Consider the following 25,356-nt stretch of genomic DNA (forward strand, 5'->3'; position numbering starts at 1 on the left):
AATTTTTTTCTCCCTTTTCTAGGACAGACTAGCAAACCTTTGAGTGTCTAATGTACATCTTCCTATGATCATGTCTTTTCCTCCAGGAAAAAATTTCTGCATTGAAAAAGCAAGCCAATCACATTGTTCAGCAGGCTCAGAGAGAACAAGATCATTTTGTGAAAGAAAAGAATAATTTAATAATGATGTTGCAAAGAGTAAGTATTTCCTTTTCAGCACTGGCTACAGTAAAACATAGAGGTTCCAAATTCAGGGAAATTGCCCCTTTTAAAGTAAACACCTTTTAATAGTGAATGTCTATACAATTTAAGGAAGATTTTTATATACTTTTTTATTTAATCCTCCACATTCATAAGCTGATACTCTGAGCTATTAACTAGCATTCAGAAAATAAGCAAGGATGTTTTCTTCATGCTTTTTTCACATTGTAAAAATCTTAACGATGGAAAGTCTGTATTTTTAAATGATTGTTTTCCTCTTTTTTAAAAAAGTCATACCATTCATCAAATAGTTTAAAATGCATTCTAACACCAATTTAGGGTGGACTTAAGGAAAAATGTCCTTTTTACTACTGTCAAATATTTTGGCCCAGCTGATCTGGTGTTTTGAACTCTGGTTATTTGTTCATGGGTCTTTCTAGCAAATGTCACATTGCATTTAGTTTGAATTAATTGGGTAGGTAGAAACTCCATATGGTATGGTCAAGGGGTGGCAAGATCATCCTCACCAAAGAGACTATGTCCTCTTCTGGTCCAATACCTAAAGTGACTACCTGTAAAGGGATTTCTTTGCCCAAAGACATTGAAAAGCAAGCCGTAGCCTAACTCTCTGACATGACCCTGGTATCATTTCAGCAATAAGACACCAAACATTAAAGTTAATGGGGCTAGTCTCAGATCTGAACCCTGCATTTATGCCACTGCATTAGCAATATGACACTTGGGACCATGAGAATGGCATGCAGAGAAAGACCAAATCCAGAAGGAAGTATTAAAGGATGAAGCTGTACCATAGTCCCACCTAAAATAAATGAGTATTCATTCCCTTCTTAGCTATTTTAGGTTAAGAGGAAAGGGGAAGGCCTGACACCATGGCTCATGCCTACAATCCCAGCATTTTGGGAGGTTGAAGCAGGCAGATCACTTGAGGCCAGGAGTTCAAGACCAGTCTGGCCAACATGGAAAAACTCTATATCTACCAAAAATACAAAAAATTAGCTGGGCATGGTAGCACACACGTTGATCCCAGCTACTCAGAAGGCTGAGGCAGGAGAATCACTTGAATCTGGGAGGCAGAGGTTTCAGTAAGCCAAGATCATGCCACTGCACTCCAGCCTGAGCAACAGAGTGAGACCCTGTCTCAAAAAAACAAAACAAAACAAAACAAAACAAAACAAAACAAAAGGAGAAGAGAGAGGAAATAGATCCTTCACATAGAATTATAAGCCCATTTGGGGTGCTCCAGCAGCCCGCACATATTTCTGACAACTTCCATCTTCCTCTTTTTCCCACCTCGAAGTCTCTGAATGGAGTTGTATTTTCCCTCTCTATCCCTTGCTCTGGGGATGAAATCTGTTTCCATTAGCATCCTCACTACTATTTTACCTTTGGAACACAATATTCAAAGTCACAGGTTAACTTAGATAGTGTAATATGTAGTATTTAATATTTAAAATTTTAGCCAAAAAAAGAGAAAAACTCCTAGTGATAGATTTTATAAAATGGGTAAGCACAATCACAGATATAATATTTTCCTATTAAAATATATAAGATACAATTAGATTGTAAAAATTGTGGTCTATAAGTATTAAGATTTTTATTTTTCTAAGCTGATCTATAGATACATTTTAATCCCAATCAAAATCCCAACAGACTTTTTTCTAGAAATTGACAAGTTGATGCTAAAATTTATAGTTGATCTTCGTTATTCAGGGATTCTATGTTTGTGATTATGTCTACTTGCTAAAATGTATTTGTAACCTCTAAATTGATACTTGTGGCACTTTTGCAGCCATTCACAGAAATACATGGAGTGGTGAAAATTTTGAGTTGGCCAATATGCACATTCCCAGCTGAGGTTGAACAAGGGAGCATCCCGCCTTCTTGTTTTCTCTCTCATACTGTAAATGAGTGTTATTTTTGTGGATTATTTAATGCCATGTTTTTATGTTTTTGTTTTTTATTGGTGATTTGCTGCATAAAATGCCTCCCAAGCATAGTGACTAAGTGCAGTGAAGTGCTTCTAAATGCAAGAAGGCTGTGAAGGGCCTTATGGAGAAAATACGTGTCTTAGATGAACTTCATTCACGCTGTTATAGTGTTGCTGACTGTCAGTTCAAGGTTAATGAATCAGCAATATATATCTTAATATACAAATAATAATATATAGTGTAATATGTTAATATTAATATATAATGGTATATAATATATAATATTAAGTGTCTTCAAACAGAAACACACATGAAACAAAGTTCAGTATTGATCAGTTGATGAAAATATTGTGACTAGAGGCTTGCAGGAACCCAACCCTGTATTTTTTTAGGGGCAGTGGTTCAGTATTCACTAATTTCAGTGTTCGTGGCAAAATTATATAACATAGTTACCACCAATAATCAACTGCATATGAAAATGCAAAGAGCCTAGAACAGCCAAAACAACTTTGAACGAGAACAAAGTTGGAGTATTTGTACTCTTATTTCAAGGTTTACTCTGGAGCCATTTAAGGCAGGGTGGTACTGCCATACAAATACATGTATGTTAAATAGATCAATGAAACTGAACTATAAGTCCAAAAATGGACCCATACATATATACTGTCTTTTGATTTTTGACGAAGGCACCAAAACAAGTCTTTCAAAGAAATGATGCTGGATCAACTGAGTCAACATGGAAAAAAAATAAACCTCAATATCGTCATATGATATATGTAAATTCATTCAAGATATATCAGAGACCTCAATATAAAAATTAAAATGATAAAGCTTCCAGAACAAAATATAAGAGTGAAAGTTTACTTTTATAGCCTTGAGTAAGCAAAAATTTTTAAAAGAAATGACAAAAGACTTGCATCCACAACATATTAAGAACCTGTACACATCAATAATAATAGCAATACATCAATAAATTTTTTTAAAAAACAGGCAAAAGTCTTGAATAAAGATTTTACAAAAGAACGTATATGAAGAACCGAAAAGTTACATGGGAAAATACTCATCATTAGTCATCAAGGCCATATGAATTAGAACAACAATTTAATTCCACCTCATAAACTAAAATGACTAAAGTTAAGAAGTGAAAATCTCAAATGTTGACAAGAATATGAAGCAACTAGAACTTTCATACATTGCTGACTTGAGTGTAAAATATACAGTCCTTTCACAGAACTTTGTAGAAGTTTAACATCCATCTATGACCCAGCAACTCCACTTCTAGATATTTACACAATATAAATGAAAACATGTCTTCATATAAAACTTCTTCAAGACTGTTTAAAGTAGTTTTTTCCATAATAGTAAACAAAACAAAACAAAACTAGAAAACCTAAATATCCATCAATAGGAGCATGGATAAGCAAATTGGTAGGTATATTTATATAATACAGGACTCCTCAACAATAAAAAACAGTGAACTACTGATGCCTGTAACATGGAGTGAAAGAGGGCTGACACAAAAGAATGCATATTGTATGATTCCATTTATATAAAGTGGTTACATTTTATAAGTAGGCAAATACTTTATAACACAGGCAAAACTAGTGTTAAGGCCGTGGAAATCAGAACAATGCTTGCTCATAAGGGTGGAAGTTGACAGGTAGGGGCATGAGGAAATGATTGGGGTGACAGAAATGCTCTTTATCTTGTCTGGGATATTATTCCATTTGTTAAAACTCATAAATTTATATACTTAAGATCTATGCATTTCACTGAATGCACTTTTTTTAAAAAATTAAAAATATTTTAGCCCCAGCCATGGCAAGGACACATATACAAATTATACCACAATAAAAAAGTGACCCATAAATGTTGCTTAATACCAAATTAATTCAAAATGAATCATAGGCAAATATAAAAGCTAACACCATAAAGTTCCCAAAAGAAAATATATCACTGGGTTGTGATATTACATCATCAGATATTATGTCATCAACAACATCATGTGATATTACATCATCAACAATTATGTGTTATTTGGAAGGATTAAAAGAAAAAGACATTAGAAAATAATTTTTGTTGGTTTTTTTTTGTTTGTTTTGTTTTTTCTTAGACAGAATCTTGCTCTGTCTCCCAGGCTGCAGTGCAGTGGCGCGATCTCGGCTCACTGCAACCTCCACCTCATGCCATTCTCCTGCCTCAGCCTCCCGAGTAGCTGGGACTACAGGTGCCTGCCACCACGCCTGGCTAATTTTTTTGTATTTTTAGTACAGACAGGGTTTCACCATGTTAGCCAGGATGGTCTCGATCTCGACCTCATGATCTGCCCGCCTCAGCATCCCAAAGTGCTGGGATTACAGGCGTGAGCCATCACACCTGGCTGAAAATAATGTTTTTAAAATTTTATTTTAAACACATTTTTAAATGACTCTATAAAATTTATTAGGAATTAAAGGTTATATTGCTAAGTATGTTTGGAAACAACTCATGCAGCATATCAGCTAGCAGAAGATGACCTCTAGTATACAGATTTGAAATTTTGACTGAGTATGATGAGAGGAAATAGAAATGGGGGAAATATGTGAGAATCTGATGTTAGTCTCTAATGCAAAGTCACCGTGCTTCTCAGTTGCATCGAAGGTTGACTTTTAAGTTTAATAGGTTTTGTATTCCTTCAGGAAAAGGAGAATCTTTGTAATTTGGAAAAGAAATACTCCAGCCTCTCTGGGGGGAAAGGGTTTCCCGTTAACCCCAATACTTTAAAAGAGGTAAGCTATGATTTTACATGTCGCTTTATGTTGCCTTAGAAATCAGGAGATGTATTTCAGCTTTATTTGATTAGCTGAATAATAAAAATATTAACTCAAAGGACCTGTGAAAGCACTCAATGCTTGGATGGTTTCCCTGCCTTTCATTATGTATGCTTTGAGGATTTCAGAGATTATCCTTGGGTCTAATGCAGATGCACATTGTGTGTGTGTATGTGTATGTGTGTGTTTGTATGTGTGTGTCTACTTTGCCGGGTGGTGACATTGTGGGTTAATCTGGGGTTTCAAAAACTTGAAGATCCAGACCAAGATGAGTCTTAAATTCTCCTTTTTCCTTCCTGAGTCTCCTTTCTCCCTCCCCTCTCTTATTTTGCTTCTCCTTCTCCTGAGTCTTACAGAACATGAAAATGCCTGCAAACATTTTAGAAGGTGGTCTGGTTTCTTTCTTTTCCCTATTTCCCCACCCCCGCAACTGTTGTTTCTGCCATTTTCCCCTCTAAACCAGAAAGTCCTATTTACAGTAAACTGTACATACTCTTTATCTCCAATATCCACCTTTCCCCAGTCCCCATCACCACTTTGCCCACCAGATATCTTAAGGAACTACACTGCCACACTGGGAGAATATTTTAACTCTAATTTGGAAAATTATAACTGAGAAAAAAATAGTTTATATATATATATATTTTTTGAGACAGAGTCTTACTGTGTTGCCCAGGCTGGAGTGCAGTGGCATGATCTCAGCTCACTGCAACCTCCGCTTCCTGGGTTCAAGCAATTCTCCTGTCTCAGCCTCCTGAGTAGCTGGGACTACAGGTACCCGCCACCACACCCAGCTGATTTTTGTATTTTTAGTAGAGACGGGGTTTCGCCATATTGGTCAGGCCAGTCTCAAACTCCTGATCTCAGGTGATCTGCCTGCCTTGGCCTCCCAAAGTGCTGGGATTACAGGCGTGAGCCACTGCGCCCAGCCTATATTTATATTCCTTATACTTATTGTTTTTCTAAAAAGCTAAAAGAAAAGCTTGCTTCTACTTACGTGTTTGCATAATCAAAAAAAACCCTTTAGACAGTGGAGTTAGGACTCTTACATAGAAAATATTTTTGTGTGTGTAAGTATATGAAACAAAATGCTCATCACAATATTAAGTGTGACTATATGTGTACCTCAGAAGCATTTTGTGAAATATTTCTTCCAAAGCTTTATTAGATCATTCAGTTTCATAGTTTCTTTTCATTATTCGGAACGTGGAATTGTCAGGTTCAATGACCAAAGCGTGGTTGTGAATGGAATGTCATGGCCTAAGACAATGTTAGCAAGGTGGGTAAGGGTGCAGGTCCTGTGAGTCTGTTAAAGAAATATGGTCTACTGCATGTGTGATGGGAGGCCTTTAAGTGGTTTTAAGCAGGGAGGTGACATTTGCTATCCATTTGTTAAAGATCACTCTGGGCTGCTCTGTGACTACTGGATCATAAAAAGTAAGAGAGGGAGATGCAGGGAAATTGTTGTGGAGATTACTGCAGTAGCATAGGCTAGAGATGCTGGTGGCTTGAATTGGAGGATGGCAGAGAGATAGAAGGAGTTAGCTGGATTAGCAGGTATTTTGGAGGTAGAGTTGACAGTTCTTGCTGATAGATTGGATGTTGGGATGAAGTAAATAAAGGAAGGTGTCCGGAATCATGCCATTATTCCAGTTTGAATAATGAAGTAGATGGTAAGCACCTTTTAGTGAGATAGGGAAAACTGGGGAAGGAATTGTTTAAGAGGGAAGATTTGGAGTTGACTCTGGACATACAGAGTTTGAAGAGCTTGTGGCATCCAGATGAATTGGATGGGCTCTGAAGTCTTTTCGTCTCCTAATAGAAGAATGAAGTCTTTCCTTTTCTGTTAATGAGTTGCTCTTTATTTCCTGCAGACATTCTGATGTCAAAAGCACATTTAGTTTATGTTACTATTGTTGTGTATCTGCAACTCTTCTGCTTGTTGAGTACAACAATGAGTTGCTATGAGACCACATGGCAATTCTTGTGCTGTGTGTTCACTTTCCTGTACAAAGCAGACTTGACTCACAAGATGTTTTTCTTTTTTCCTTCTGCTCTCTCTTTCATTCTCTCTCCTTTTTCTTTTTTAAAGGGGTGATTGATTTATAACCTCTTTTAAAGACCTCCCAGGTTTTAAAGCAGTTTACATTTTTGAAGCAATTAATTAAATTGTATGGTTTATGACTCATATAAATAATTAAAACTTGGCTTCAAAACAGTCGACTATTAACTGAGCAAAAGAAAAACTCAAAATTGTTCATTTTCTTTCTGATTCAGTATTACATATTGAATGAACTTGACCTAGTTGACTACTTATTTTCTTCAGTTTAACATTATAAAACTTTACGTGATACCTATCCTGCCTTCTGAAGTGCAAGTCTCTGACACATCCAATTTATAAACAATCAACTCTAGCATTCTCCACTTTGTTATCAACCCTTTCAAGGTTTTTACCAAAAATCAAGGTTTTTTATTTTTCAGCCTAAAATTTGTAAAAGGATTGATGGAGTCATGGAAGAATCTTTATGTCAAATTTAACTCAATTTCAGCTTTAAAAGAGAGGTGTTATTTTATATAGCTTTTTCACACTGTTTTATTGGGGTGGTGAAAATCATGATTGGTCTGTATAATTACTTTCCATGAAAATTGACAAGTGCCTTTTCCACAGATTCAGGAGTTCTGCTTCTCAGATATTTTGATCTGTGGGTATTTTCTCTAAGCTGAAGCCAGAACTGAATTATTGAGTTCAAAAGTAACTGGAAATTCTCTGTCCTATGGGTAGAGATGGGGGTTAGGGAGGCTGCCTTGAATTGAAACATACCCTGGTTACAACTCTACCTTAGGACTCCGTGTGTGTGTGTGTGTGTGCGTGTGTGTCTGTGTGTTTGTGCATGCACACATTTGTTTTGTTAGGGAAGACTCACCTGCATGAAAGGACAGTGTTATTTTTATTCTCATTTGGTTGAGATGCCCAAAAGCTAGAACCCACTGTAAATAATTACTGTTTTAAAAATGTTTTCTTAGTGTAAAACCCAGTAGCCCTCAGCCCATTTTCCTCACACTTTAATTCATCAGGAAACAGAAACGGTGAAAATCTAAGAATGAAGATTTGTCGGAAAGGCTCTTTAATTAGGGAATGAGTGATTGCATTGTCAATTTTACATCTTGGTGTACTATTACATCTTGGTGTGCTATTACTTTAAATGTATATGTTGTTGACAACCTTAATCCATCAACAGAATGAATGCTGATACTTCTGGATATTTTAAAATAGAAGATTTTGGGTTATTTATACTACAGTTATCTTGATTTCATCAGAAAAATTATGTTTAATACTTAGAATGCCAATTTTCAAGATTAAGCAATGTAAATCCATTTTAATTGCTGATTATTCCTTTAATGAAACATTTGATAATACCACAGATATCTGGCTGTGCCGCTCTAAGCTAACTTCATTGTACTGGGAACATTAATACTCTCGCATGCCTCAGCTTTTGCTTTCTTTGTGTTTAACTTCTGAATTCCTCCTTTTAGGGCTATATCAGTGTAAATGAGATTAATGAGCCATGTGGCAATTCCACGAATCTATCCCCTTCCACTCAGTTTCCTGCTGATGCTGATGCTGTTGCCACTGAGCCTGCCACAGCTGTGCTGGCGAGCCAGCCACAGAGTAAAGAGGTGTGTAGGCATGACGTTTCATTCATTCACTGCTTTTCTTCATGTCAGAAATTAACCCACGGCCAACTGAAAATGAGGTCCACGAGAACGTGCATGACAAATGTATATCTGTTTGGCCAGAGGGGTAGGGTAAGGCTGAGTTTATAAAGTATACCAATTTGGGGGTAATGCTCTGCCAATAAAAAATTCTAGAAACCATGAAATTTATGCTACGGAGTGGAGTACTAGGAGAAGTAAGTCAAAGAAATATGTTCTATGTCTTAGCACTCTAACTCAACTTAGTTTTCTTATAAATTAAAAAGCCTTTCTAAAACTGTTGATTTGAGTTGCCTTTTCAGTTTGACTTTGTTTTCGATTTTGTTTTGTAACATGGATGCTTTTAAATATTAGGCCTTTTAAAAGCCTTCTAGGGGAGGGGTCAATAATAATAAATTAAAATACCTTCAGTGATCCAAGTCGCTTACAGTGTGGGATTTTAATAAGAGGCTAAATTGAAAGATATTGCCCATCAATTGTAACTTCTTAATTAAAATATAACAAAACAGAACAAACTATCAATTTCATTTCTATGTCTTATTCTTTCATTTCATGTGGACACATATATACCTTTTCTTTCTCCTATAAAGCAAAGATCACCTGTCTATTCTGGATTTGTGTTTCCTTCCGCTCTTTCTCCTCATCCTATCACTCAACATACATCAGCCCCATGGCCTGAATTCATGGCTACATCTGTCGATCCTTTACCTTTAAATGACACTCCTCCTCCTTTACCAGCTAAGAAACACAGAAGGCAGCAGCAGCAGCAGGAGCAACAGGTAATTAGGAACTGGAATTTAGAGTTTGGGAATGTTATTTTGACAATGAAATTACTTATGTGAAATCTTTTCTTCTACTTTCCCAAAGGCATTTTTAAAAAGGCAAGTTGCATACTTCTCTGATTTTTTTTTTCCTCTTAAGAACATTTAGTGTGTTCTAAGAGTGCTAGAATTGTTGTAAGGTTTTGATACCTTGAGTGTTCCCTACTGGCTTTTATATGTTTGAGCACTTTTTATACCCTCATCCTTCAATTACCATTCAACCAAAATATTGCAACTTATCTCAGATAGTTCTCAAAATACTAGCAAGCATTTCTATAAAATCCATAGTATAAAGAGTTATCTTATCAACACAAAATATTTTTATTATACATAGTTGAAACCATAATAGACATCATTCCCTTGTTACTGTGTCAGAATTTGTTAAACGTTTTACTCCCTTAATCAGAGTACCTTTGTTTTAATCTGTTTTATAAATTTGTGTATCTCTTTACATCCTTCTAATGATCCCATGAAGTAAAAATTATCTCCATATTAAAGTTTTGGGAACTGAGGCTCAGTGAGGTTAAGTAGCTTGTCCAAGGTCACACCACAAGTAGTGCATTTGGTCCATAAATCTAGTTTTTATTCACCAGATTTTTAAATAAATAATTTTTTATTCTAAGTGTTGCCTTCCTTTTAGAACACTCAGAGTACATTGATGCTTGGGTATTCAAAAAAAAAATTTGTTTCGAGACTTCCTTTCGATTATAATCAAATACCTACAGGAATTTGGTGCCAAAAGATTCTAAGGAGTCATTGCACTGATGTAGGCGAGCTCTGGTTGGTCATGCTTAGCCCTTATGTTTCTTGAAGGTACCTTTACCATCAATTACCATTTGTTAAAGGACTATATCTCTCACTGCCTTAAGGTTACTGCCACCTGGGCTGATATGAAAGGATATTGGTGAAAGGTGGATGAAGTAAGTTATGTATACAAGGAAGAAACAAGGAGAATGGAAGACCTAAATGCCTTCAATTTTGATGTTAGGTTTATTTCTTTAACAACTTCATTCAAGAAATCTCTAGTAGCAAAACAATCACAGTTTACAAACCTGCTGTTTTATGTCAAATTTCAGTTAGACTGTGTTTTCATTGGGGTTTCTTTTCTATTTTATTAAGCTATCATTATGGAATGTTGGAAAGTTATGAATTTCAGAATTTATAATATTTGGTCATAGTGGGAGCTAGATTGAAGTGTTCTGATGTCATTTTACTATCTACAAGGAGCATTAATCAGCCAAACTGCAAAGTATTATTATCATCTTAGAATGGACTACCTGGCCATGAATTCTAGCTCTGCCGCTGTCCAGCTACATGACTTTGGCCAAGTTTATTTCACCTCTCTGCACCCTAGATTTCTCATCTGTAATATAGAGATAGTAATAGTACCTACCTCACAGGATTATTATAATAATTTAATGAGATAACGTATATAAACCATCATACCTGGCACATAGCTCTTAATTAATTGATTAGCTAGTATAAACAGTTAATTATAAAGTTAAAATGCAGATTTTTATGATTGGCATATTTGAAGACTGTTTATAAATTTGCTAATTCAAATTTGCATTAATTTTTGTGCATTTCAAAAGCATGAGCTTTTAAAATGACTTTAAAATGATCAGACCTAAAAAATCTTTAATTAAGAAATCACTTTACTATATATATTTATGTTTTATTTCTTTAAAAAATAAAGCAATGTTAAGATTTTGTGAAGCTAAGTGGTGGGAATATGAATATCTCTTAAATTATCCTCTATTCTTATCTATATGTTTCAAATATATTTCAGCAAAAGTTTTTTTGAGCTCATTTTTGTGTTTTTTCTTTCTTTTTTTATTTTCATAGTTTTGGGGGGAACAGGTAGGGTTTGGTTACGTGGATAAGTTCTCTAGTGGTGATTTCTGAGATTTTGGTGCACCCATCACTTGAACAGGAAATCATTTTACTGTTAAAGACATTTCTAGGGTGAGGCCAAGAAAAATTTGAGTAAGTTTCAAGTGGACAAAAATCTTGCTTTAGAAATCTGAAAAAATTAAATAGTCCATTAGAGGATTTTTAAATATGAGAGATTACTGTAGGGGCTCCTTGGCCAAGATCTTTTTAAAAAGTAACCTAGAATGATGCCTTTTAGGGAAACTTTATGTGGATTTGGAGTGTGTTTATGTGACTGAAATATTATTACAACTTTCAAACAACTTCCCTGTTTACTCGCTTTTTCTCTTTTTCTCCTTTTCCCCCTTTCTTGTCCTCTTCTCACTGGTATCTGTGTCATCACACAGAACTGCCCAGAAGGGGAGAAAGTGCTTACATGCTTTGTCCACTGGCTGTTCTGCCATCCACATGGCGACCATCATAATAATTTGTAAGTTGTCCTGAGGCCCCAAGGCCGCAGGCACTACAGAAGTGAAAGGTGGAATTTTTTAAAGATTTCTAGGTTCAGCATAAATTCCTACAGTGTTTAGTATCTAATCAAACACTAGCTCAAATCTATCAGTGAACACAGTATATGTTGAATAACTTTAATAAAAATTCTGTTAAAATTCCAGTTTTTTTTGTAAATGCATAATTCTTCATTTCTTCAGTCACCTATTACAGTTAGTCAAGTTTTGCTATTTTGCTTTGCATTTGCATTTAAAGCACTTTAGAAGTCTGGAAGAAAGGAAAAAACAGCATAAAGAAGGCCTCTATCTGAGTGATACTTTGCCTCGAAAGAAAACCACATCTTCCATCTCCCCACATTTCAGCAGTGCTACTATGGGGAGAAGCATCACCCCAAAGGTAGGACCTGGGAGAAACCACGGGCTTCCCATTCCATGAGTCTTTTTGTCATTATATTCACTGATGTGTAAAGGCCTTTAAAGAAAAGTGCTAAATAATAAATCATTACATTTACTTGTTAGGCAGACATCAGGACTAAATCTCATTTTCTACCTGTTCAGAGGACATCTGAAACTGTATGCTCTGGGGCCAAAGAACATGCTTCAGGGTATTTTCTACCAGCACAACCCAGGCGATGAGTGGCATTCACTTACATGATGGACTTCCGTGGCTGCATCCCACATCTGGAGATAAGATAGGATATAGCCTCTGTGTTCCAGGAATAACAGCAACAAATATTTATTCAGACATTTTCATGTAGCTGACGCTGGGTTGAGCCTTTTATTGGATTGCTTCATTTGAAAATCCAGCAGCACTGGGTAGTAGACTACTGATTATTATTCCAGTTGTATGTATGGATAAACTGAGGTGTATAAGGCTAAGTGACTAACCAAGGAGCCCTCAGCTGGTATGTAGTGGAGTGGAATGTGAACCTATGCGACCTGACGCCCGCCCAAGCTCTCCCTCAGGTTCTGCCGACATGCCTGAGGGGATCATTGTGGCAAGAGAAGAGGCAGGTGTGAAGGAGGTTCTGAATGAGACAGACTTTTGAGCCCTTCCCCTGCCCTTAATCAGAGTAACTTTGTTTTAATCAGTTTTATAAATTTGTGTTTCAAGTACATTTTATCTACATGAAGGATTTTGCTATTTTTAAAAAATGCTAAAACCATTAGGGTGTTAATAGATTTCTTCAGTTTCAGCCCACCGCATAACAGGGGATAAATAAAAATGGGTGCATTTGTAACAAGAGTAGCTCTTCCCTGTTCTTTTGCATGGTGCGCATGCATTCTTGGCCCTGCATCTGCCCTCTGCTCCTTATGCATGAAGAACTTTCAGCCATTCTTTCAGGTGATTTTGGACAGTGTCTTCCCCAGCTGTCTTCACTTTTGGAATTGCTGCTGTTGGAGGAAGTGCTTTGATATTGCGACTACCCTGGAACTTCTCGGGAGGGCCAGTAACTGGCCTTTACCACTTAGCATCAACAAATGAAATGCAAAGACTTACCTTCTCTGCCCTGTACACTTAGATAGGAGCTTTGGAAACAGGGATGTGGCCATTTCCTAAAGGTGCATTCAGCCTGCAGCTTGCCTGAAGTACTCCCTCCTGCTTCCCGCAGGCCCATCTGCCCCTAGGACAGAGTAACAGCTGTGGAAGTGTGCTCCCTCCCTCACTGGCAGCCATGGCCAAAGACTCAAGGATGCTCAGAGGTACGTACCTTTTAAATCAAATATCATGGCCTTTTGTTAAGCATTAGAATTCTTCAGGGGGAGGAAGTGAGAACAGGGGTAGGGATGATTAGAGGAGGGATCAACCAAAGGCCTAATTTTACTCTTAATGTGTTCTCTTTCGGGAGGGATATATAACTTTTCCTATTTATACATATAGCTGGTATATTTTAAACATTCCCATTGTACTTTATAGATTTGATAGAACTCTGAAACCAGAAAGACCCCTAGAGAATTACTAACCTTCCCATTCGATTAATAGAAAGAAAAGAGAGACCAGTGAGATCCAAGGAGATTACCAGGGCACTTAACCAAGATCACTCACCTGGGTTGTGTCTGAGCCACTATGTCGAATGAACCTTGTGCTAAAGAATCATTGAGCTGACACGGCAAATATAGCATTAGTGGCCCAGAACAGAATTCTTATAGGCCTTTTAATGTAGATTTGAGCTTTTATACTTCATAGTTGTTATGTTTCAGGTAGACTTTGACTCTCAGCATTTTTTTTTGTAGTAATACATTACATTTATAATGAGATTCTCAGATAGTCTTCATGGGGCTAGAAGAAATTACTGTAATGTAGTTCCAGGGCTAAGCTTCCTGTTGAGAGGATTAGATTTCTTGTGTTAACACAATAGTTTAAGTCAACAAGTTACATTGCCCTAACTTTTGAGCAGGCACGATGCTAGGTGCCAAGAATGCAAATGAATGATAGGAAGCTTGCCTTTGAAATGTTTGTAGTCTATTGAGGAAGAAAGACACAGAATAGATGATTTCAATAAAATGTGGTAAATGAAATAATGGCGGTATGCCCAGGATATAAATGGAAATGCTTTGGGGATGGCAGGCATTTGGCCTTCAAATACATTCATGCAGTGATGGGATTCAAATCCTCCCCTCTAAGCAGGCTGGAATTCGATTCTAGCTCTTTGGCCTCTCTGCCAATGGTACTGAGAGATAACACTGGTTTTCCATCAGGGGAAAATATATACACACACACACACACACACACACACACACACACACGCGCACATACATATAATACATATATGCTACATATACATACATAAATTTATATATATGTGCACATAATGTGTATTGTGTATGTATATATGATATATATATATCACTGGAACGAGGTTTTCAAATCATTACTAAAGGCGATTTAAAAATTAGAGGGTACAGTATTCATAATAGGTTTATAATGTGTAAGAGACATTTGCAGTGGTAATATTTGAATCAAATAAACTGATTGAACTATTTTATTTTCTTTGCCATAATTTCTTAATAAGCTAAACATATTCTTTTGGTGTTTATAAATAATAAACATAAATGAGTCTATTTTGGCTCTCATTTATCACTGTTAAGTTGTGGGTCAAGTCTATTTGCTGTTGAAACATTTTTCTGTAATATTTACATATAAATATTTGAGACAAGGTCTCACTCTGTTGTCCAGGCTGGAATGCAGTGGTGTGTGATTATAGCTCACTGCAAACTCTGCCTCCTGGGTTCAAGTGATCCTCCCACCTCAGCCTCTCGAGTAAGCTGGAGCTATAGCTGTGTGCTACCACACCTGGCTGATTTTTGTATTTTTTGGCAGAGATGGGTTTTTGTCATGTTTCCCAGGATGGTCTCGACCTCCTGGGCTCCAGTGATCTCCCACCTTGGCCTCCCAAAGTGCTGAGATTACAGGCATGTATTAGACTTCTTTTTAAATATATTTTTCCCACCGTCGGAAGACATCAAAGCTTAGATTGGCCACAACACCAACAAAGACCATTAAGCATTTTCATGTACTTCAGGTGTTTAATTGAAAGAGCAAGCATTTGGGAAAGAGGGTGGGATCACAAATTACTATACTCCATGTTAAAAGCATTTTCTTGCCAGGTTTGGTGGCTCATGCCTGTACTCTCAGCACCTTGGGAGGCTGAGGAGGGAAGATTGCTTAAGAATTTGAGACCAGCCTGGGCAACATAGTGAGATCCCATCTCTACAAGTAATTTAAAAATTAGCCAGGCATGGTGGCATGCACCTGTGGTCCCCACCACTCAGGAGGCTGAGGTAGGAGGATCACTTGAGCCTGGGAGTCAAGGCCGTAGTGAGCTGCCATCATGCCACTACACTATAGCCTAGGCAACAGAGCAAGACCCTGTCTCAAAAAATAAATTAATAAATAAAAGTATTTTCTCAAAGAGTAAGAAAAACTAGAACTTTATAGTAAATAAATAGATTTGCAAAACTCAAGAGCCATTAACATTACCATTTAAGAGGATTTTGTGAGAATATGGTAAAACCGAGGGAAGGTTTTATCTCAGTTATTCTAATCTGTTTTCCCCTGAAGTAATGGGAATCCCATGCCAGTTTCATAGAGGAAAACTGAGCTAATTCCCTTAGGCCACATTACTGATGTTCCCGTTGCAAAATCAAATCTGTCTTTGATTTATCTTTTGTGCTCTTGTTCTTTATTGATACGTCCTTTATGCAGCTCAGAAGACTGCAACTTCAGTCTTTCTCTGCTGTAACTGTGAAGTGCTCTTCCTCTTGAAGAGTTTCATGTAATTCTGATGGGGCAGCTTCTGAGAAAATAAAGAACCATTCTATGCGTGTTGGTCCAAGGAGATGTGTTCTGAAAAGACAGCCTGCTGCCTTTGGCTCCCCTACCCAGAGGAGGAGAAGTCAGGGTCTATAGTTCCTAGAGCCCCAGCAGACTGTAAAACTGGCAGGATTTTCTACACAGCTCAAACTGGTGGTTCACAAAAAACCCAGGAGGGATGGATCATAATTTCACTTAGAATTGTTTGACTAGCACTTGTTAACTTTATTAAAATAGCAAATACAAGTAAAATTCTATGGATTTGAAAAAAATTATACCTGGCATATTTTCACTAACTCACATTTAGTAGACTTAATCATCTTTTAAACTTACACAATTAACTTAAATACACCTTTTTTTGCTGCTATTCGTAATGGATACATCAAGGATGATGGTGTAAGTATAAGCCTTACTCAATCAGCACTGTTAATAGAACTGACAGCGTGAGTCGTGCAAAGAACTTTGAGAGGAGAGTTTAAAACAGAGAGCTGAGAAACTCAGCTTCTGAAGTTGGAATGGTTATTGGCTTTTGAACAACTTGTGAACTATTCCTTTGTCAGCTTTAGAATGAATGAAATCTTTGTCCTTTTGTTTTTGTTAAATACAGGAAAGTCCAAGAAAGGTATGACAACCTCCTTGTGTGGTGTTTTTGTTTCCAGCAAATATTGAAAGGTCATTGTCAAGTCATGTTTAAGAAATGATCAGATTTAACACTGTGCAGTGGTGGATTTTTAGTCTAATGATTATTTCTTTTACACAATAGAGAAAAATTGTTGCACATTTGCAAGAAACACAATGCTGGGTGCAGCTGCTGTTCATTCACTGGCAGCTGCATGACCCTCTTTGTTTTGGCTTTTAATCGCAAGGTCAGACCCTGCAGGAAACATGAGTGCTGTGAAAGCATTGTTTTGTAAGATTCAGGATCTATATAAAGAGAATAGAGGGTATTGTGATGTATATGAGCTAAGTGTAAACCATGATTCTCCTTTAAAAAGGACAGGTATAAATAAGTCAGGCTACAGTCAAAGGATGAAAGGATTTAGGAAGCTCCTACTTATTCATTTCATTGGAGCCTGTTTTCTAAGAAAGACTTAGTGGAGAGTGAAGTATAGTTTAAATGATTGGCTTCAATAAGTAAGATGGTTATTTCCTGTGGCTAGGTGGTAGAGATGTAGGATGTTAGACGATGTGTTATAAAACTTGATGAACTGTGCTTCAAATAATTGAATGGCATTTTACAAACTTGAGCTCTTAAAAACTATTTGCTATTGTCTGTTTGGAAAAAGAATTGTTTGATAGATATAATCTGTTTTTATTCTTCCTATTTTCTGGTTGATGAATATGTGTGAAAGATTTATTTGTCTTGTAACAGTCTTTTTTGACTATGCATGTATCAATTTTTTTTAAGGTTTCTTGAGTTTCTCTCTGTAAACTTGGATTTAATCTGAAACTGTGAACATCATACCTTGTTAATTTGCTATTGTAACTAACACCATCAATGAGTGCATGTTGGAAGTGTTGTATGTTTTTCCTGCCCCCTTGTCATCCTTTTTGATCTTGTATCTTTTTCCCTTTCTACAATCATTCTCCTTCTTCATTCCTGACTTGTCCTGTGCCCTCTTCTTCTGGCTGTGGACTGTCATTAGGAAGAATGAATTCCTCAGCAGGTGAGCTATGACAGGCTGAATTGTTAGAAATACTGGTTAATTTTATCCTCTTAACCCCAGGTTATACTTTTAGTCATCTTACTTTCTATATTACAGCCCAGATAGCCATGTAAAAGTATATACCACATATTGGGAATGTATTGGCAGGACTCTACACATTGTGTAATCGTTAACTCACAAGAGACTTTTCAGGTCCAATTAGCCAGAATTAATAGAGACTGGCATTAAAAATAATAATAATAAATGGGCCTTGCACATTTGGTCCCTTGGCTCTCCCAGGCAGTGAAGAGCTGAACTGGTTTGGGTTCCCTGTGTGGCTATGATTAGAAACAAGCCTCAATTAGGTCTTGCTTTATACACCTTATAAACTACCCCTTCAAACAGCTATTTCTCTCTGAATAGGAAGGATTTAGAGCATTTTCAAGGCCCTTTTTACTGTTTTAGTTGCTTTCCCACTGATTAATGTTATTCTTGCTACATAATTAAAGAACAGAAACCAAATAGTCTCAGGGGTTGGAAAAGTCTCATTTTTCCCAATCTTGTTTCTTTGCTCCCCCTCAAAAAGTAGATGCATTCCACTTCCTTATTTGACTATTTATATAGAATATATAGATGAAAAGATAAATTCATTCAGTGACTGTTTATCTTATGACATCCACATGCCAAATAAATGGAGGTAAACTGTGGTGCACAGGACATCTGCATCCCCTTTCCTGATAAAGCTTCCATGGGAGTGGAGGCCTAGGCCAGTTTACTGCCATTCTAGTGTTCCTTCACTGCACCAGCATCTCTCCTTGGGCCTCCTACCAGGTTACCCAGCCCCATCCCCTGATCTTCTATGACGTTTCCTCTGTTTAAAATATCTATGCCTTTGGATGGCCAGGCCAGAGCCTGAATCCCAAAATGAGCTCTTTGGAATCACACTGGTTCAATTGCAGGATCACAGGAGAGGGGCCCATGCCCGTATTGATAATTGCAGGGGTTACCTGTTTTTGGGGGATTTGTTCAGCAGGGAGGAAGCTAGGCCAGGTGACAGTGGGGTTCACTGAGGTCAGTAAAGTGTTGCCAGTAGGCAGAAATGAGTAGCTCCATGAGGTGAACTTTTCCACTGACTTTGGATTCATGGGAAATAAAAATCATGGGTTGAGAAAAAGATGGCTTATTATTGGCCTCATGCTTTTTCGTTTAAGTTGCCATGAAAATGTAAAATGCTTATCCTACCACCAGAATGACTGGGAGATTCAGTGGTAGAGTCAAACCTCAACAACTTGTGAGTTGGTCTGGGGAATTAATATTCACAACCCTTAGCACAGTACAAATTGTAATGTAGCTGGCCCTTCTACATTCACCTGAAACATCTGAGTCATTTTAGTTTACTATCTCCTTCACCCGTAAGTTCTATTTTGTTATTCTGTGTTACTTTTGGAAAAGTAGCCGAAAAACAACAACAAAAAACACAACCCTGGAAGATCTGAGGAGCAAGACATAAGTTCCCTTAAGAAATATGCTCACCTTCTTTCCTGCTTTTCCAAGACGGTGGTAATTGCTTCATATGGGTTGGTTTTTCCTCAATGTGAAAACTCAGGGAGAGGAAGAGGTTGTGGCAATGTCACTCATTGCCAGAGAGATAATTCTTGTATATTTTAAATTACATGGCTGTCATTTAGGGATTTGTTTTTCATACTACAAGGAAATATCTTCCATGTAGTTGGTGCCAATGTGAAACTTTTCTATGCCACAAGCCTTTTTTTGAAATCATAAGAAAATATACGTGTGTGAGCTTTTCAAATAATTTCTGTTGTTTTTTTGTCATTTGCATAATAAATAATTGGAAACAACTTAAAAGGAGCAATTAGTAATTCCAAAAGTTCAAGTATCAAAGGTAAATATTTGAGTAATGAATTATTTCGCCTTCCTTAAAAAAAGGCGCAGCTTCACGCATGTGACTATACCAGCTTCATTTAATGCTGTGTGGATTGATCATTATAATTCATGACATTCTATTTAGTCTTGTGGTGTGCTTTTATGTTTTCCATCTTCCCTTAGCTAAATGCTATATGGCTTTAAAAAAATACGTATGTATTTATAATTTATAATGGCAGATTATATTAAAGTAACTTATTTTCCCAGAAATGTCTGAATCTGAAATAACCTATTTTCACTTAAATATCTAAAACCACTCCAAATACTAATGGTGTGAATACTCTGCATGAAACTAAAACCATTTTACAGAAATTTTGACATACAATGCTTTGTTAAGGCATCATGGATGTGGCTTCTATTTTTAAATGGAAATGTTTAATCAATAGCTGAGAAAGCCATTGAGAATTACTTCTCTTCTTTCATCCTCTTGCCTACTATTAACCATTTCATTATTACTAAAACTTTCATTGAAAGGTAGGTAGAGCACACAAAAAAGAGGAAATTCAAATGGTCCAGTTGTGAACTCTGAATAGCTCTGGTAATAACTCCCTGGGTAATGGAAACTATTCGAGTAGACATTCTCTTATCAGGGAGAAAGAGATTACAAACTCTAGTACTGGCTAGAGAAAAGTTTTTTAATGAATGGAGGAATTTGTTAATCAATATGATGTCTGCTTCTGAGTCTATGATAAATAGAGAATTGAAAAGAAAATTTGACTTGTAATGCCCTAAATCAGCGATCAGAGAGCAAGCCATAGCAGTAACACAAGGTAAAGCCAGTAACCTAAAGTGCCAGGTGACCGAGCAGCAGTGTAAAGAAAAGACCTCTTGGCCGGGCACGGTGGCTCACGCCTGTAATCCCAACACTTTGGGAGGCCGAGGCAGGCAGATCACAAGGTCAAGAGATCAGGATAATCCTGGCCAACATGGTGAAACCCCGTCTCTACTAAAAATACAAAAGTTAGCTGAGTATGGTGGTGCACTCCTGTAGTCCCAGCTACTTGGGAGGCTGAGGCAGGAGAATTGCTTGAACCCAGGAGGTGGAGGTTGCAGTGAGCTGAGATTGTGCCACTGCACTCCAGCCTGGTGACAGAGCATGACTCCGTCTCAAAAAATAAAAATAAAAAATAAAAGACCTCTTATTTATGGTGCTTTTCGTCCTACTGATGCCTACATTTTCAAATGGTTGTTATCAACAGCTTGTGGAAGGCTGATTGTTATGGTGGGAAAAGAAGAGAGCTAGGGTAATTACAAGGAGCACAATCATTGGAAGGAATGTTGACTCTGAATTAAATAAGTAATTGACAGACAAGAACAACTGAAAAAGAGAGAGAGAGAAAATGGGAAAAATGTGTAGTTTGGATCTTAACAAGATTAAAAGTGTCAGTGATGATATGAGATATGAGTTTCTGAAATCCTACACTTGAAAGATTCCACCTGCTTTTTTATGACCAGACTGAGTGCTCCTTAAGTTGAATACCATTGAAGAAGTGCCTGCCCTAAAACCCTGGTTTTGCTTGTCACTAGGAGGCATCTTATTTTCACTTGAACACAGCTATTTCTAGAGGATTCAGGGCCTTTGATTGTGTTTCTGTTTGGTTTCTTTTGTGTTTGTGTGTTGCTGGTTGTGCTGAGATGTAGGAATGCCATAGGAAAGTGTCAAGTGATCCTGCTGAGGGGTAAGAGACTCAGCAGACCACTTCATTCAAACTGTTGCTTGCACTGAGCACGGTGCTCTTTCTTTGATCTTCTTGGCTTCAAAACAAATTAGACCAAGGCCCAAGCTTCATAGGCAGATGTTTCTGGTTGCTGGCTTGTGTCTGTAGATGTTTAAGATTCAAAGACTGAAAAATGAGGCAAACTAACATATTTATGGCTCCTTCCTTAGGTTATAATCACCAACAGATGAGTGAAGGACACAGGCAGAAATCTGAATTTTATAACCGCACAGCATCTGAATCAAATGTCTACTTGAATAGTTTCCATTATCCAGATCACAGCTACAAGGACCAGGCCTTTGATACTTTGAGCCTCGATAGCTCTGATAGCATGGAGACCAGCATCTCTGCTTGCTCACCTGACAACATCTCTAGGTAAGATTTATTTATGGGTAAGGTTTCTGGTTTGGGAAAGAGCCTACTGCTCACAAAAAGTAAAGCCATCAATTTGGGAACTGTATATGCACAAGCCCAAATTTTTGAGACATAAAGGGTCTGTAATATAGAAGAGGGTTGGTATCATGATGGCCTTTGAAAGTAGTTTCTCTTATCTTGTGTAACTTAGCTAGTCAGGCATCATATAATCTGTTTCCACCTTTATCCTGTTTTTCTCCACTTGAGCTCAAATTTACACTGTGCTTTAAAATTGATTTCCTTCTGTTGGTTAGCTCTAAGCTTCACTTACACTGCTTTTGATTTAAAAAAGAGGGCCCAGGCACAGTGGCGCATGCCTGTAATCCCAGCTACTTTGGGAGGCCAAGGTGGGTGGATCACCTGAGGTCAGGAGTTCGAGACCAGCCAGACCAACATGGTGAAACCCTGTCTCTACTAAATACAAAAAATTAGCTGGGCATGGTGGCGCATGCCTGTAATCTCAGCTACTCAGGAGGCTGAGGCAGGAGAATCCCTTAAACCCGGGAAGCGGAGGTTACAGTGAGCCAAAACTGTGCCATTGCACTCCGGCCTGGGCAACAAGAGTGAAACTCCATCTCAAAAAAAAAAAAAAAGAAAAGAAAGAAAAAGAAAAGGAATGATTTCCAACAGCAGTCAGAACTTTGGAGGATTTCTTACCCTTGTATTTGTTAAAAGAAAGCTTTTTGCTATTCTGTATGTTAAAATTTTTGTAAGGATTTAAGTGTTCACGTTTGTATTTATACTTTGAGACAAGCAAAGGTGGTCTTAACAAATAAATCTGGCCATGGTGCTCCTCCTTTTCTAAAGTTTTGATGTCCCACTACCTACTCTCAGATCCCAGAACCTGGCACTCTAGGTCCAACCCAACTCCCGTTCATTCTCCCGATACACCTCCCAGAACTTAATGATTGAGAGGATGAAGAACTCTCCCATCTCTGTGCCTTTGACTGTACTGGTTCTTAACATTTTCTCAAAGGATAAGCACAAAGTCAGGGCTTAGTAAGTTAATAATGATAATAGTAATAATAAGTATCTGTGTAGGTAGTATTCAGAATACTCTTCTATAAGCCTGTTTAATAATTTTAGCAGAATGGAGATTGTATGCAGAATTAACTCTCAATTGTCTGTTTTCTGTGACCCAAGACCTATTTTCTGAGCATTATGTTTGTCTACACTGTAAATAATGATATTGAAAAAGCAAAAACATTGTCTGACTTATCTAACTTTCTGGTAGTCACAAAGTGATGTCTCAACAAAAAGTGAAGGGCAAATGTACCCACAACTCTGAGTAATCCTATCATCCTACAAATATTTTTTTGTGACATAATAAACCACGAGACCAAGTTTGTGTGACTAGAATTTCAGCATGGAATTACCTCATTAATAGGCTTATAATTTGGGAATATTTTAGTACATAAGTTAAAAACAAATCTTAAGCAGAAAAGATTTTTTAGTTTTTTACTCTTCTTTCTACCAATCTTCAAAAAATTTCCAATTAAGGATGCTTTATCAAAATACACATTCCAAACATTAGTTCCTCATTACCTGCTTCCCTGATGTTTATCACTTATTTTCCATCATAATAATGGGTAAGAGCTTATCTTAGAGTATCATAAATTTTGTTTTAAAGTTGATAGTAGTACAGAAGAGAAATGCCTGTTTTTCTCTCCCCTTTGCACTCCACCTTTTACAGGCATCTTCTACTTTGGCTTCAATTTTTTGACACTCAGAAGATCTCATAAGACAATGACATTAAATACTATTAGTAGTTTCTGACCATGGGGATTAGTTATCTGCAGTTGCCAGCACCACAGAGTCAGTTTTGTGTAAAGCAACTGTGGAAAATGATCATGGCCACACGTAACTACTTGTCAGGAATTACCATCCTGCAATAGTGCTATCATAGAATTAAGGGACAAATGTGTCTCACCACACACACACACACACACACACACACACACACAAAAGGTAACTACATAAGGTGATAAATGTGTTGCTATTATTATTATTATTTTTGAGACAGAGTCTCACTGTGTTGCCCAGGCTGGTGTGCAATGGTGCAATCTCAGCTCACTGCAACCTCTGTCTTGCAGGTTCAAGCAATTCTCTCATCTCAGCCTCATGAGTAACTGAGATTACAGGTACCCACCACTACACCTGGCTAATTTTTTTTTTTTTTTTTTTTTTAGTAGAGAAGGGGTTTCACCATGTTGGCCAGGCTGGTCTTGAACTCCTGACCTCAGGTAATCCACCCAACTTGGCCTCCCCAAGTGCTGGGATTACAGGCGTGAGCCACGTTAATTAGCTTGATTGTAGTAATCATTGCACAATGTATGCATACATCAAAACATCATGTTATATACCATAAATATATGCAAATTTAATTTGTCAAGTATATGTATGCTCAATAAATCTCATGGTGGGGGCAGGAGGGAAGACATGTAAGCAAAGAAAATGGTAAACAGTGAAATCTAAATAAACATTGACTATATGAAAAAAAGGGATAAATGGGGATTAGGCTATTGGTGAGTTTGTTTTGACTAACTGGCGAGTTTTCAAGACCTGAAACTTAGTGAAATTCAAATTATTTTCAAATTAATGAGAGATATAAAACATATATATTTGATGTCACAAACTACACTATAGAATATAAATATAATTTTGTGCCCTTATATGTCCTGCATGCCTGTCTTTGGCTTTCTCAGTTGGGGCAATGAAGTTTATCCCGTTCCATCCATGAAGTCAGGTGTTCACAATGAAGGAGAATAAGAATTCCTGTACAAAAATTAAAAGATTTCTTTCCCTTGGATTCTTGCTAGCTGAAGAGAACAGAACTTACTCTTTTGTATCTCCTCACTGGCTAATGGAAATAATGAGAAGATACTGCCATGTTCTTCTCTTTCATGTGGGAGAAAACACCTGGCTAAAAAGTGGTTCAAGGTTACTCTGCAAAGTGCAGCCTAATTGTTAAGCTTATAAGGATCCGGTATTCCTAAGACAGTTCACTCCTTAATGGATGTGTTTTGTAATGGGGCTGTCAGTACTGATTATAGAATAAACTGTATGCCCTGTGTTCTCTTCAACAGAACTCTTAGCCCTAGATTTAAACCATCCTAGGTTTGATTTACAAAAATATAATTTGAGAATACTATATTAATAAGTATCTATAACCAAGAGGTCTCTGATTCTTCATTTTTATATGAATTTTTAATGAATTTATTTTTATATGAATGTGTCTAACAAACATGTATCCCTACTCTATGCCAGGTTCTATGCTACAGGGATACAGGCACGAAAGTCTGTCTGTATGTCCTCAAGAGAGTCTAGTAAAGAAGGCAGGTACTTAAATGAGTACAAAAGTACACATGCATTACAAACAGCATATGGTTTCCATAGCTGAAACAGCAAAGTAAATAAGTTTTGACCTAGGTTATAGTCTCTCTT

At 37.2% G+C, this 25,356-nt stretch overlaps 1 protein-coding gene across 24 annotated transcripts in view; it reads left to right on the plus strand.

Annotated features, from left to right (window-relative positions):
* The window catches only part of PHLDB2 (pleckstrin homology like domain family B member 2), a 241,497-nt gene that overhangs the window by 205,669 nt on the left and 10,472 nt on the right, over positions 1-25,356 (plus strand). For 8 of the 24 annotated variants that reach the window (XM_063806969.1, XM_063806979.1, XM_016941629.4 and 5 more), the window contains 6 exons: positions 87-197; positions 4,828-4,917; positions 8,494-8,637; positions 12,132-12,272; positions 13,489-13,579; positions 21,669-21,873. In XM_063806969.1, the coding sequence (XP_063663039.1) occupies positions 87-197; positions 4,828-4,917; positions 8,494-8,637; positions 12,132-12,272; positions 13,489-13,579; positions 21,669-21,873 (782 nt within the window). Of the gene's footprint in view, positions 1-86; positions 198-4,827; positions 4,918-8,493; positions 8,638-9,263; positions 9,453-12,131; positions 12,273-13,488; positions 13,580-17,836; positions 17,858-19,703; positions 19,740-21,668; positions 21,874-25,356 lie in introns of all 24 variants that reach the window. The other 16 variants (XM_054680879.2, XM_054680877.2, XM_054680882.1 and 13 more) reach the window with 7 other exon arrangements.

This window comes from Pan troglodytes, chromosome 2 (assembly GCF_028858775.2).
Source record: "Pan troglodytes isolate AG18354 chromosome 2, NHGRI_mPanTro3-v2.0_pri, whole genome shotgun sequence".
Taxonomy (NCBI): domain Eukaryota; kingdom Metazoa; phylum Chordata; class Mammalia; order Primates; family Hominidae; genus Pan; species Pan troglodytes.